This window comes from Clupea harengus, chromosome 4 (genome assembly GCF_900700415.2).
Source record: "Clupea harengus chromosome 4, Ch_v2.0.2, whole genome shotgun sequence".
Lineage (NCBI taxonomy): Eukaryota > Metazoa > Chordata > Actinopteri > Clupeiformes > Clupeidae > Clupea > Clupea harengus.
Genome location: NC_045155.1, coordinates 12,989,948 through 13,005,373, shown reverse-complemented (window position 1 = coordinate 13,005,373; position 15,426 = coordinate 12,989,948). Strand labels below are relative to the sequence as shown.

General features: G+C 39.3%; 3 protein-coding genes across 6 annotated transcripts in view; 1 reads left to right on the top strand and 2 right to left on the bottom strand.

Moving 5' to 3' along the window:
• Nucleotides 1-559: 559 nt before the first annotated feature.
• Nucleotides 560-7,229, bottom strand: LOC105898923 (nicotinamide/nicotinic acid mononucleotide adenylyltransferase 1). The gene is made up of 9 exons (XM_031565530.2): nt 7,150-7,229; nt 6,080-6,229; nt 5,667-5,850; nt 5,095-5,237; nt 4,353-4,733; nt 2,734-2,847; nt 1,788-1,966; nt 1,489-1,590; nt 560-1,385 (listed from the first exon to the last, which is right to left on the bottom strand). Exons 2-9 carry the CDS (start codon nt 6,192-6,194, stop codon nt 1,320-1,322), a joined length of 1,284 nt encoding a protein of 427 aa, XP_031421390.1. The 5' UTR covers nt 6,195-6,229; nt 7,150-7,229; the 3' UTR covers nt 560-1,319.
• A 70-nt stretch (nt 7,230-7,299) lies between these two features.
• Nucleotides 7,300-11,045, top strand: lzic (leucine zipper and CTNNBIP1 domain containing). The gene is made up of 7 exons (XM_012826072.3): nt 7,300-7,409; nt 8,057-8,167; nt 8,306-8,441; nt 8,534-8,632; nt 8,724-8,819; nt 8,948-9,029; nt 9,676-11,045. Exons 2-7 carry the CDS (start codon nt 8,067-8,069, stop codon nt 9,732-9,734), a joined length of 573 nt encoding a protein of 190 aa, XP_012681526.1. The 5' UTR covers nt 7,300-7,409; nt 8,057-8,066; the 3' UTR covers nt 9,735-11,045.
• Nucleotides 11,046-11,260: 215 nt separating this feature from the next.
• clstn1 (calsyntenin 1) overlaps nt 11,261-15,426 on the bottom strand; it is a 37,449-nt gene continuing 33,283 nt past the window's right edge. For all 4 annotated transcript variants that reach the window (XM_012826149.3, XM_012826151.3, XM_012826150.3 and 1 more), the window contains one exon: nt 11,261-15,177. In XM_012826149.3, coding sequence (XP_012681603.1) covers nt 14,980-15,177 — 198 coding nt within the window. In that variant the 3' untranslated portion in view covers nt 11,261-14,979. The remainder of the gene's footprint in view (nt 15,178-15,426) is intronic.

Sequence of the window (15,426 nt, the reverse complement as noted above, 5' to 3'; positions counted from 1 at the left end):
TATACAGAAATCATTTCTTGGCCTAATCGTTTTTTAAGCCAATGCCAACAGGTCCTCAAAAAGACAATGCAGACAGATCCTTCATCAAAAGTCGACCTGCAAAACAGCACCTGAAATAGCCTACTTTCAAGGCTATGTTGAAGTTAGAATTTCAATATTGGTCAATGTTGTAATGCAATAGGTTATACTATAACCATCCATCTACTAATGTAATTTGTGTTATATGATTTGAGCTAAATAATGTATATCTCTATAACAATGAAATTAACAACTGAACAAGACAAAAACAAATTCAGAAAAATGTCTTGCCTCAGGCATAAATAAACAAAAGCTTTTCTATTTTCACTGAAGATATTATGTTTTTCAGTTGATACATATATTTTCCAGAATATACAACAATCTTTACTAAATGCATTGCTTAGGAAAGAGCTAAACTGTAAATTGTACATCTTGGCTGCCACATAAAGTCATCCTCTGGGCAAAAGTAAACAATCTGATTATCATCCATAATATGTTCTAACACTGATTAAATTTGGCACCGAAGAAATATTTCATTTGATTGTTTGATTTTTTTTATTTATTTGGTAAATGGGTAAGAAGAGGCATTGGATGGTGACAGACTGGATACCACTCAGACTTAAGTGAGTGCAGGTGCACACAATGGAAATCACGACTATTGTTTATGTGCTCTAAGTGTGGAGTGTATGCAGGGTGTGTCAACTCAAATAGACCCCCTTCCCATTAAGTGTGTTTGTGTGTGTGTGTGAGTATGAGGGGTACTTTGAAAGGGCCATTGCATACCATGTCATAAATGGTAGAATTTTTATTGCAATTATGACAAACTGAAATTCACTTAATCATACAATTGCATCCAATGTGTTGCAAAACTCCATGTAAAAACATATTTCGATAATCTGTTCAATATCACATGAGACATACCTCATCCAAAACAACAAGTCAAGAAATCTCAAAACAACTGCCAAATATTGACTGTGGCTAATAAGGGAAGGTGCAGAGTAGACAGTTTATCATGATGACAATTTTGTGTTCCATTCAAGAGGACAGTGTTATTTTTCTGATATCTCAGCTGAAAGCAGTTGGGATACTTTATGCGCTTTCTGCCCCCTTGAGGTCAGTGAGTGTAAATGTTATCCCGGTGGACTGTGTATTATCGAGACATTATCAGGGTCTGATACTGTCAAGTTTATGGCAGTGAGCTTCCTGTCACTGAAACACCTTAGATAGAGAACATTAAGTTTCTTCGTTTTACATCCTCAGCACATCATATGGCTTTAAAGAAATAACAGATAGCTGTTCTATCAAACTTTGTCCTGTGCATTCTTTTTGAAAACTTGTTTGCAGACCTCGTTCTCACAGTACAGTTCCTTGGAGGGAAAACAGAGAGAGCAGATATTGTGTACTGTTTTAACCAAAAGACATGTGTGTATTTAAGCAAGCATTAAGGAGATGAAAAGCTGTTGTGCTTACCAAATATAATTTTTCATCCTCAATCCAGTGGGCCCAGCCACGGTTTTTCTTCTCTCCCTCCTGATTGCACACCAGTGTCTTCCCTTGCCATGTCACCAGCGACTGGAGAATACAGACACTATCATGATTCTCTTGGCTGGAATTAAGTTTAGATCCTTTTATCAAACAAATAGACTTACAGTGTTATGTGTTTTGTTTTCATTATTCAGAATACAATACAAAAAAAATCAACACAGTGCTAAACATGCATGCAAAAAAAGAGAGCAAAACAGACACAGAAGAAAGGACATGCATCGCACCTTGCATTGTCTGTTGTCCAAGCCTTTGGTGAATTCTTCAAATTCTTGGCCTAGCCTGAAGGAGGTGGTGAGGTTCCTGAAGGAGCTCAGAGTCTTGATGATGTACACATCCCCCACCTGCTCGATCACTTTCCTATGCTTCAGTCTCAAAGCAATTTTGCGAAAGGTAATGCCCATCCCTGCAGGAAGAGGTAGAGTTAACACCAGGCAAAAAGACAAAAGTCACTCATTCCTACTGTTCATGCAAACTGATAAATCATGAAGAGACTTCCCTACACCGGACTGAAATTCCAGTTTATCTCTTGTCATGATTTCCATGGTCTCTTTTATGCATCTATCATTTGAACTGAATGATTCTGCCAGCCCTCATGTTAGGTTATAATTTCATACTCAAAACATACGGTATATTCAAAATCAAAAATATTGTGGGTTTGCAGGTCTACGTGCATTCGAATTTGAATGATGAGAACAGATGTTACCTTACAATGGTGTATCAGCAAGTTACAGAACATGTCAAGAGACTGACTTAACGAGACAGACATGTTTATCGTGGTTAACAGCAGTTGGTTACTTTTGAAAGCTGTCACTGGATGCTAATCTGGACAAGCTATCAGCCATGAATACACCCTTGCCATTATTCACAGTAGAAATGATCGAAGATGCTTTTACAGAGAGAAATGTAAATAAGCTTTTAGATGTAGTTATGATGTAAGTTTGAAAGTAAAATGAGAAGCTTAAGTGGAAGAATTTGGATTGTACATCTCAGCTCACCAGTTCAAGTATTGCACGGAATTTTTTAATATATTTTAAATTGACAAACTATGCAAATTGCACCATGTTTTGTACTATTGCATTAGCTCCATATGAACATATTATCCATGCAAAACTTATCACATTCCAAAGAGATATTATTCCAATCACAAAATGAAGAAGTACGCATACTCACCCAACGCAATCATGTATCCATTAGGGTTGACATTGCTGATCATGTCCCAGGTCCCACAAAGGCTGGCTGCCATTTTTACTGAAAGGAGCACACAAGTGTAATCGAGGCCACCACCTGACTAGGTTGTTGCAGCAAACAGAATCTGATCCTCAGCTGCAGATCAGAGCCTTTTTATTCTCACCTGGCATGTGGGTGGTGCTTTGGATGGATTTATGGTCACTAGTCACTAGTGGCTGTGCGACTGTGTTGCTGGCATTGTTTTACAAACAGGAAATAAACATGTTAGGCAAGTCTGTGACCTGTAGGCAATAAATATAGGAATGAATCTCAAAACATCTATGTAACCCAAGTAGAATCTTTGTTGTTTCATTTTAGCACACCCATTTAAAATTGTGTAAATCTGCAGCTAATTCGTTCAAAAGTGTGAAGGTGACAGACAACATTTATTTTCAGCTCATCTCAAATCTCATTTTTAACCAGAAGATAAACATGTTGATATGATTTTATAAATCGCGTTTGTTTCTGTATTATGATCTGACACATCACTGGCTGTGTCTTGCTCTAAATGAAAAGGTCCTCACAGGCGTTTGTTTTCTTTCCTGCACATGTGAAAGGATGAGAATGCAATGAAATCTGTCAGCAACGAGCACAACAGAAAATCTTGCCGGATGGGGCTTGTCACCTGTAGTGGCGGGTGGAAAAACCCAAACACCCAGGAAAGCCATTGTGAAATCTACTACAACCTGCACTGGTGCTTTTTACATAGTTTTCCTCCTGTTATCTCTTCTTTTTAATTTACAGTAATTTTTCTTAGTTTAGCTCAGATACACATACATTATTTTACACACTAGAAACACAACTGTGGTCTTTATGCAATTCAATGACACTTTTTCATTTGGCTGTATATTAAGGGGCAATGATGAAGAGATAATGTCATTGATGATGGTCTGGTAAGGCTAATACCATATTCTGGAGATAAGAAACATCTCTGCGTCATTATCCATCCGCTTGATCAGATTTAGTGATAGTCATGCCTAATGGATGGTCTTTTTATCCACAAGTTTGATAAAAGTGCATTCATGCACTGTTGAGTTTCTGATATCTCTTAAATGGTTTCCAGATCTGATAGAGACCCTTTCACTGCTTAACTGAATTAAGTACCGCTGATAACAATGATTCTTTTTTATATTTAATGACAAACATACATCATAGTGCTTACTTCTCATCAGACTCATAGACTTTTCCTGTAGGATTCTATTAGAACACAAATGTTATCAGAACATTTGTTTGTTGTTCACATTTATAGTGTCAGTTTGGCACAAAAGAAAGAAGTCACAGTCATGTGACAGAGCCATCAGCCTCAGGACGGGGCAGTGCCTCGGCAGTAAATTTCCATTACATCTAGATTGTAAACACTACACCGAGTTAAAGCCACCAGACTATAGCACCAATCATTCATTTCATTCAGCGGACATATTGCTCTAGACCTATAAAAATGTCCAACCTTTTGTTTTGTTCTGCAATAAGAATAGTACAAGACAATCGTGACTAAATTAAAGTCAAGAGGTCCTCAAGGCACCTTCTGGATCTTCTGTCCCCCTCATGTCATGAGGCAGTGCTGTATCTCTGTAGGGGTGCAAGCATGACCCCCGCGTTCTTCTGCTCACTCTCTGCACTGTAGAGCCCCTTCTGCTGGATGTACCAGAGAACAGGGTCCGACAGCAGGTAGCGGACGCTCTGCCCGCGCCGCAGCGCCCGACGAACATGCGTGGCCGAGATGTCGTTGGTCACCCACTCGCGCGTGATGTAGATGTTCTTGCGGTTCTCCCACAGTGCATCCGACTGCTGGATGAGGCGCTCAGTATCGGTGCCACCCCGCGTAATGCACACAATGCCGTGGCTGCTCACGATCTCTGCGATGTCCTCAGGCTTCCAGAGGTTGGGGACGCCAAAGGATTCCAGTACGTCTGCCCCACACAACAGCTTCAGCTGGGGCATGTCTGAGGATACATAGTGATACACTTTACTACAGTGAATCCTCAATTCTGCCTGACACTGTAAATACCTCTCACTAAAAGTATGCATTAGAAAAATCAAATAGTATATGGTCAATTTCATTGCAGGTCACAGTACGCTTCTTGCAGGAATGACACCTGACAAAGCATAGAGGTATTGACCAGCTTAACCCCTGCACAGACATTCCACAAACAAAGCAAATGTGCCACAAAACCTTAGGGCTCTTCTCCTAGAGGGCTGTTCTGCTCTCAACCTGCACTACCTTATCCATCCACATCAAGTGGAATACTGTAACATAAACAACCTTTACATGCAAAAGTAATTATGACATCAGAGCTTGAGTACCTTTCCTTGTGGAACAGTCAGGGGAGCCCTGAATCACACACTCAGACTCCTCTAGTCGTCTTCTTTTACCACACTTCACAGTGTCCACCTCATCATCATCATCATCATTCTGCTGGGTTGCCAGCAACTCTGAATGGTGATGCCTGGAAGAATAAAAAACAAGACAGACAGATAGATGACACGTTGTCAGAACAATGTTACCTTGTTTTACACAATTGCATGACTTCTTCAACTGGAATAACAAATAGGATTAAAGAGGATTTAAGGAAGTGAAAATAAAATTACAATGAACTTACATAAGCAAATAGCAGGGGGGCACCATGAATTGTGCAGGTATGTCATTTATGCATACAATGGCAGGCACTGGTGGTAGATGTAATACTACAACAGTTTGTAAACAACTATTTCCTCTGCAGACACATTCAAATGCTCATGAATACACAGAGAGGTGTCTTGGTGCCAATCACTGAATAATTACAATGCCCAAAGCCAACAGGTTTTGCTCGAATACAATCACCAAAAGTCTATATGTGTGAAACACCAACTCACATCTACTTAAAAAAAAGCCATACCTCACAACCTTTGCTGTCTCCACCCACTCAGGTTGCTGGCTCTCCCAGTCTGTGACGCGGATCCAATCTGAGCTCTCAGTCGCCAGTTGGGCCATTTGCACCCTGTGATGGGCCTCAATCAAACCCTTCTTCTTGTACCCATCCCCAACTGGAGAAATCATGCCTTGTATAACCTTGTACTTGCCTGAGATTGGAGTAAACCAAACAAGCATAAGCCTATAAATTGGTTAGATCTTTGGTCACATAAATATATACTTGCGTAGTGTTATTTTATGTTTGGCAGCTTTAAGACAATTGCTTCCTTTACTTTGTGACAGTAGTAGGAGTTATTGTCCCATCTTAAAGAAAAAAAAAGACTTACAGTGCTTGGAAAAGGTAATGATGTTAATGTGTCAAAGACAGTGCACAGTTACCTGTGTCTTCAAGATGGTCTCGAGCCAGCTCAAACATTCTTAAGTGCATATTGGTAATGGGGTTAAAAGAGCCACAAGCCAGCAGGACAACTCTGATTCTCTCCATTGGCTCCATGGTGTAGATTTAGCACCAGGAGGAAGCTCGTCCTGCTAATAACATTTTTCAATGCCATGGATAATACAATATAATATAAGTCATACAATGTTATACAAGTCAAGCAAAGAATTACACCATAACACATTTTGTGAGTGCAATAGATGAGAGCTGTTTTCTACAATTGGTCATTACAGAAGCCACATCATGGGGCTTTTGGGGCATTAAAACAACCTAATGCAGGACTTGACAGACAAACAAATTCAGCACTGTTTTTCCAGATCAATTACAAGGTGAGCTATCATGATCACCACTAGGATGCACTGTAGATCTAAAAGTGCCCAAATGTAATAAAATAAAACAAATCAAATAAGGAACTTGGTAAAAAAAATTTTTTTTTTTAAAACGCCTGGACACTGGCGTCCACCATCAGTATATGCTTTATCTCTCTGAACTTATATGCATCGCCAACATATGCACGTCATTTCTGCTCTACCAACTTCATAGCTCTTGAGGCGCAAAGGAAACTGGAAAACGGTGACGCAAATTACTTTTGCTTTATCCGTTCATGCTTTGATACCTCACTTAAACATCTCCATTGATTAAAACGATCTCCAACTGGACATGCTATGGATTTAAGAACGCACACAATGTTTTGGTGCTACATTTATGAAATGTACAACAAAAGTTTAGTTGATCTACATGGAACATGTTTTACAATACCATGCCAAGACGCCCAACACAGGTTATGTGATACTGAAATAAAACAACGTTAATAAACGTTAACCCAGTAACATTATCACAGCCGGAACTAGCTGAAGGCAAGACATTTTACTGACAAGTCTGTATGAACTTCAGCTAACCTTACAGAGATCGATCGATAGGCAAGTTGGAGGAATTATAAATAATCATTTTCTTAATCTTTGCAAGCGTGATGTTACGAGGGGGAAAGCTTTACTTAAAGCACACAACTCACCAAGGAACACCATTAACGCGCAATTTTCCTGTTTGTAATAAAGCTAAATCTGATTGGACAAAACTGTGCTGTAAAGATTACTCGGATTGGTTTTAATGTTTGAACGCCCACAACTCCATATGTTCTCAACTTCACATGTGCCGTCAAAACGTCACTGTCTAGCAATCGTCTAACCTATCCCTAGTATTAGTCATCAGTGCAACGTAATGTAGCTAGCATTTTCATTTCACAGCCAAACAACAGTCTACAAAAGTCTGGAAGTAAGCGCATTGTTGTTAATGTTTTGCTTGGTCGTGTTTTTCTAGTTTTACGTCTATTGATGCGGTGTGACATTAACTATGAATTTATAAAGCAATGCTACCTTTTACATTCTGAATTTCTCACTTTGACAATGCTAGCTAGTTAGCTAACAATAGACTAACTGATTGAGGATGGTGCTATCAACACGAAGTTAAGACATGGGTTCAATTCCCAGCAGCACAAAAAACGTTGTAAACGTATAATTTAAATGCATTTTTGAGTTATTTCGTGTAAAAAAACCATCAGTCTAACGAACTAATGTAGCTGACATTAGCTGACTAAAATGATCACTAGCTATGACTTACAGTTGGCTTCCTTGGTTCCTCTTTACCTAACGTTGCATGTGTCCTTCAAAACGGAATTACGAAGAGACGTGTGACTTGACAGTAAATTGAATTATTCTATCAGTGTCATCATATGACTGTCATTCATCGTAGACGTCATCTTAGTGGGAACTGGCCTATCTAGCATACATAACTTCCTCAAAACGATGCTAACTAGCCGGCAATCAAAACAGTGAGCAAGGAAGTTGTCTTGGGTACACATGTTGATGTTCGTTGTCTAAATACCTTAACATCACAAGCATTTGTCCATTGCTTGTATGTAGCACAACAATCATGGCCTCTCGTGGGAAATCAGAAACCAGCAAACTGAAACAGAACATGGAGGAACAGCTGGATCGGTTAATGCAACAGCTTCAGGATCTGGAAGAATGCAGGTAGGCTAATACTGTAACTAGCTACTTCTATAGTCAGACACAATTGCTAAGTGTTTCAGGCATTGGAAGCTGATATCCAGCTCGCATGCCATTAGATGAATGTTATTTTACATATCATATCACTCTTTCAACTACCAGAGAAGATCTTGACGACACAGAATATGAGGAAACCAAAAGTGAAACGTTGGAACAATTAAATGAATTTAACGAGTCACTGAAGAAACTCATGTCTGGAAACATGACCCTGGTTGATGAGCTTGACGGAATGCAACTGGTAAGTGTCAAATACTGCAGTGTACTGGAAATATCGTTATTGATAAGGGGCCAGATCAAACTGATAAAGGTTACATATGCTTGGTTTGTCAGGCAATACAAGCTGCCATCAGCCAGGCATTCAAGACCCCTGAAGTTATCAGGCTCTTTGCAAAGAAGCAGCCGGGGCAACTGAGGACAAGGTTGGCTGAGGTTGGTTGAAATAGATGTTTTACCATTGTAGACATATTACAGGCTAATAAACTACAGGCCTACTAACTATATGAGGGTGTGTTCCCCATAGATGGATCGTGATGTGATTGTGGGAAAGCTTGCACGGGATGTCTACACACAACAGAAAGTGGAGATCCTCTCAGCCTTGAGAAAACTGGGGGAGAAGGTGAGTAGGTTCATTATAGTCATTGGTACAACAATGTACAGAGCAGAGTCGCCATACCTGCCATAAGTATTGACTACTAGTAGTTAAATGTCACACTCTTGGACACATTCTCTCTCCCTCTTTCAAAGCTCACTGCAGAGGATGAGGCTTTCCTAGCAACCAACGCCAGTGCCACACTCAGCCAGTTTGAAAAGGTTACTGCCAACCTAGGTAGGTCTGGAGTTCCTTGTGTCATCCACATCAAGTGGGTTTCTGATGGGTACAAAAACAATAGGGATTGTTCACCCAGGTTCAAAGATTTGTTTAGGCAGTTATATTATATTCCTAATCAGTTATGACTTGTTTTATCTACACAGTTAAAATCTAGTCTTGATAGTTGCAATTTTACCTTTCACAAAGCCCAGAGTTAATTCACTGATGGATATATTTGTTGTAAGATGGCAAGTTAGTTACTGCAGATGTCTCTGTCCATTATGGGGATATTTCAAATACAGATGTAGATTTGAGAGTAGGTAATTTGTAACTGGTGAATTACAAGCAAATTGTAACTGGTGAATTACAAGCACAAGGTAATCATGGACATGACTTTTGAGTGTCAGAGTTTACATTTATTCAGGATTCACTGTATATCCATCAATACAGCTAAATTTCTGTCTACGTCGTAGACATCTTCCTCTGTCTGCTAGGGAATGCTGTAGCTGTCGCATGTCCCCATTGACTTTTACACAGTTTAGATCAAAGATTCTAGAGCGCTTTGCTCTCTATAATCTTTGGTTTTAGACGATGACTGAAATGGTCTATATAATTTGTCTAAGATCATTTCTTCTTCTGAGGTTACTTATGTTTTTTCTCCTAGGATCTGAAGACAAGATAATGGCATTGGCTAGCTCTGGTGTGGAGAAAACTAAGGCATAGCTGCTTGGTATACAGCTGGACATTCTAGTATTTTTTTGTACAGGTTGTAAGTGATTTTTATTAAAACATTTTAAAGGCAGTGACTGTTGGACCCCAATCTGGTTAGGACAATGGTGTCCGTATTTGACCAAGCTAGAAAAATAAGATGGCACAGTAAAATAATTCCTCTGTTTGACCATGTGCTGGTAAAACAGAGTTTGAAATTTGATCAAGTTTTTGGATGAAATAACAACTGCGATCAAGTCACTTAATTGGGATGTATTTTACCGCTGCTGCTGACAAGCGGGCCAAATATATTCTTTGCTCTACCTGCGTTTTGTTAGGTAGACATTTAGTTGTCATTGCCAGATATCAGTACTGCCTAGTCCATTTGAGAAAGAATACCAATTCCTGCCTGTTTTATATTGAATGTAAAGTGCCATCTAACTACAGATAGTATACTCACCAGCGTTACTGCTGGTCTAGATGATAATGCATGCAAAGACGTGATTGTATATTAGATTCCTGTAGGTACAACAATGAAAGTTTACATTGCTGCTGAAATGTATGCCTCAGTCATACAGGTATAACAGGAGCACCTATACAAATAGCACTTTGTATGTGTTGTTTTTTGTGTGTTTTGTTTTTGGTGAAATCATGAAAAAAAAGAATTGCTTTCCTGTCCATGATTATTGTATTGAGTGACCACATTTTGAAATATGCTGCATACTATTATTGTACTGATAATCTCTGCTATGATGCATTTCATGTAGACATCAAAGTCTGTGTAATGCCTTTTAATATGGTTGTGTTTGTGATATGAGGCAGTGATGTTTTACCGAGTTACTAAAGGTTTTATGTGAGGTGTGATATTTATAAGTATATTTGCAAAACAGCAATTTGGTGTTTCAGTATTTTTACTTATTCTGACCATATGTACACTGTGTTAATTTAGCTTGTGCAAGTGTAGGACGGCACTTAAAAAAATAAAAGTAGTTGGGGGTAGTTCTACCAGTGAACATAGTGGACTGTCAGCAAAGCCCCAAACCCCATTTTCTAATGTGCTGAAGAGAGTTAGACCTCTATTGTTGAAGTGTTATGTTTTTTCTGTGGCAGCAGTCATTCTAATTTGAAACACCTGGGGGCACCATAGGATCTTACAACAATACATACGAGCTTTCTTCACATGTATGTTTATAACAGCATGTGTATACAGTATTATTTGGAACTGTACTGTTTTGTAAGCTATCCACCTCGAACCCTGAAATTGAATGAAATAATTGGAATATTGTCAGACTGTGTGAAAATGTAAACACTCCTCATTCTGGCAAATTGGCATTTTTGTATTTGTACATCTTCAAGTTAATCAGTGGATGTAATATACCAGTTCAAGCCTATTCTAGTTAATGTATTTATAATTGTCAACATGTCATTTTCTGTCACAATTTTGAAAACACAGTAGTTCCTAGACTATAGATAACCTAAAAGGAAACGTTTTGAAAGTGTTGTTAGAGCATTCATGAAAAGACACAACGCAGAGTCAGAGACCACTTTGTATCCCATCTTGTCTTCCTTTATTGTTGTTCATGAGCAAGCATCAACTTCACCATAATCTGCCTTTGAATGGTAGAAAAGTGAGTGCAGCCCTGACAAGCACAAAGGGAGCATCCAACAGTTCTAAAAACATCCATTCTTTGTGCCTTCCGTTTTTTAAGAGCAAAAAAATCTAATAAAATACAAGGAACCAAAAAAGGTAGACAATGACATTGGAGAAGGTGTATGCCTGTGAGTCAGACAGTCTGAGAATCAGTAGTATATTTATTCTTCTGCCAACCCCCCAAACCCCAGTGCCCCATGTGTAATAGACACAAAATGTAATAGCTGAGCTGTTCATGCTAAGACAATACTTTGTTTATCAAGCACCCCTCCCCTCAACTTTAGTCTTATCTAAGTGCTTCTCCTGCAGGGTGATGGATATTGCATTACATCCCATAATGACAAAAAATGTCTTGGGTGACCACAGCAAGTCATGTGACCAGCAATAGGAGAGGCCAGAATTTCTTCCAACACTCTGCTCCAAACTATAGAGAGGATTAAGCAAAAATACAACCCAATGTAACTTTATTTTTTGCATACAAATGTACAACAAAGTCAAATCTGGACTTGAAATGGAATGGTTTATGTATTGATCCTGTGGTTCCTAAAGCAACCTCAACTGGTTTTAGAATGACTTAACAAGTGGATAGGAAAGAAGGGAAAATCGTGATACCAACTCATTGTCTGTGTGTTCGTGTCTGTGAAAGACTATGACAAGAATGCTGTGTGAATTCTGTAGAGAACTGGTTATTTTTGCGGCTTGTAGTGAATTTCATGCTGCTCTCTACATATTGTTTTTGTCAGGAAATCAGGCAATACACTTCAAAATGGCCTTTCACTATACAGATTGGTAAATTCATACCCACATATTGCTGCCTAGAGCATCTCAATAATGTACAGCTTTTTAGAAGTGGATTTCCTTAAACATGACTGAGCACAATATCTATCGATGATAACAATATGGACCTACTTTCTCTACACAACGTGAACACAACACAACTATTTAGGACAATTAAAACTTTCACATTTTGATTAAACTAGCAGTTGACCCCCAGTAACCCAAATTACAACACAATAAAAAAAGAATAAAATCACTCCCCCTGCATCTGTAACAAATCTAGCATTAAATAATTACAAAACAAGGTAAAAACAAAAATCACCAGGACTGTGGCGTGGATGAGTATGATTTTTTATGTCTTTATTAGTTAATTGTGTTAATTCGCTGTGATAGGCAAAAGGCACTCCCAACTTCACCAGCTTAAATCTGGACCTCTCCCTCAGGCCCTTTTCTGTAATGAGGGAAGCAAAGAAAAATAAGGATATAACAGAAACTAACTTAACTCACTGGCCTTACAGAACCGGCTCACAACTATAAGATCCTTTCACTGCTGGGCACTGATGACCATCACAACACGTGGTTGCTTGCCTCAAGATGGTTTTTTTTTTAGAGCATCTTTGGCCCAGCTAGCGTACCTTTAACATTCTTTAGGTTTCAGACCACAGATCATACTGAGCTTTTTCACATTCTATAACATCTGTATGTTGCTTAAATCATTTGTTCAATTCATCTCATGAATACAATTTCATCTATAAGTCATTTTTGTGAAGGGTAAACATTTATTTGTCCAGTTTTGGGGGGGGGGGGGGTAAAGGGACAATCACTTTTCAATGGAAATACAGTATATATAGCATGAGAACAATACCAGACACGTCCTCCCAATTGGTTGTATACATTTCTTACTATTAGCAGAAGGAAAATAAGTTCACCAAATGTAAACAAACATAACATGACTACAGCACAGTTGCGTGTAAAATAAAACATTGTGGTCAACTGCAAAAAAAAATATTTTTCAGAATTTTACAATTAAAAATGGTAACACCTGATCAATTTTCACAATTTCACAAGAATACAGCAGTCCCATTGCCAAAAGCCTACGAACTTCAAATAAGGTAATCCAGTATTCCTGAACAGAATGAGACTACCTATTACTATGATGACAGTGATAGAACAATGTAAAATTAATCAAGTGTTACACTTTTGTCAAGGTTAAACTATTCATTACTCTTTTTTTTTTGCAGTGTAGCTGACATACAACGTCTAATAGCATTTTTAAATCGTCATTCAAGAAGCAACAGTGTACTTGTTACTGGATTGGATTCTTGTAAAGCTCAGAATCTTGAGACACACCTCTTCTTCCGTCAGTCCCAAAGTCTGTTTGGTAAGACGACAACATGGCAGAACGACCAATGTCACTGAGGGCCTCTAAGAGGGAAATTCTAGCCTTGGTTCCGGTAGGGTCTTATGTTAGATGACAGGAAGAGTTGATCCTATCACCTCTAAAGATTGCACATCTGCAGGTGTGACTTTATCTGTACCGCATGTAACTCGTACGTACGTCTATCACCTCCAACATGGTGATTGAGATTGGGCCTATATCAAGAGGCCATCACAGGAATGGAAAAAACATCAAAGCTTAGCATTGGAGCATGTTTCCTAAGCTTGGCAAAGATTAGCAAAATGATAACCAACAGACTGATCAAGTCCGAGGCCCTCATCTTAAAACAAAGACAAAATGAGTGACACTTTACCCTAGAAACCTCACGGATTTGTTTTTTGTCATGGGTTTCTCTCTTTGAAGAAGATGTTTCTCACAGAAGCATGAAGGAAGAGTTTTGCCAATTAATCTTTTAAAACATGCTAAAAGCATTTGAGACACGAACAATCTACAGCAGGTTACTGCGTCATTATAATATATACTGTACTTGGAACCCGTGGTTCAGGCCATCACTACACACACACAGACTAATTACATGGTCTCGTTTGTATTTACAAAATATCAAAAAAAGCAACTTCATCCTCTACACATGACTCTGCAAATGTATTTTCTCATGCACTGAAGAAAAGAGGCAAATGATAGGAGAGCAAACGTAACTATGGCAAATTGTTCAAATGTTCAAAGCATTTATCTCCTGCTTCTCTCCTTGTGTGACCCTCACAAGTGCACGAGAAAGAAAGAAAAAAAGAAAGAAAGAAAAAACAAACAAAGCAAGGAGTCCAAGCCTCTTTCGCATTTCTGTGGCAAACAAATTAGTAATGCAGTGTGCAAGAAATATACATCAAATCATTCTCCGGTTTAAAAGACTTTACATGTGTAAGGAAGAAAATAAAAAAGGTGCAAGGTTGTGTCCTCACATAGCTCAAAACAATGCAAAAAAATCTACACCAAGCTTCCCTGGGATTTAAAAAATGAACAACAACCCATAAATATAAATAAAAAAAACGACCTCAGCTATCCTTTCAAAACTATACTACACTTCTGACCACCACTAAAAGATGACAACAGGGAAGCCTAGGCCGGTGGAAATGAAGCTGAATCTGCCACATCTGTAACAACAGACACCAGATATATAGAGATTTATATATATTCATATATACTTGTTTTGCTTTTAAGGTTTTTTTGTTTTAATAATCATGGCTCCTTAGGAAGGGTTGGGGGTGGGGGGGGTGGGGGTGTGTGCAGGGAGGACGATAGGTCCCCACTGACTGACAGGTGAGAGAGAAGGGTTGGGTTTGGTGGTGGTGTTGGTGAGAGAGTGTGTGTAGGTGTGTTTGAAAAGGTGTGCAGGCGTGTGTCTGTATGTATATGTGTGTGTGTGTGTGTGTGTGTGCTTAGTAGGTAAGTGTGGAGTCGTCCCACTCCAGCTGCTGCTGTCTGCTGGCCCCCTGCTGGTCCTCCTGCTCGGCTCCCTCCTCGTCTTCGCTGCTCTCCGACTCAGCGCTGGTAATGTCGTCCTCCTCCTCGCCTTCCTCGCTCTCCTCCTCTTCCTCCTCCTCCTCCTCCTCGCTGCTGTGCTGGTCCTCATATGTCTAAGGGAGAGAGAGCGCGTGCACGCAAGAGAACAAAAGTGTTTAAAAAGGAGATCCAACAACACCTATAAACATGAGTGCACTGAGATGGAGAAAGGGAGGATAAGAATGAGGAAAGGAGGGGTGAGGTTTACTCCTTCGCTCGTGGCCGAGGGGCATCTTGTTTTGAGTCTTGCTTAGTGAGGTAAGTACTCATGTGAGCGCGTACGAAGACGCAGCCACTCCGCTGCGGTGTTTAAATAGGCAAGA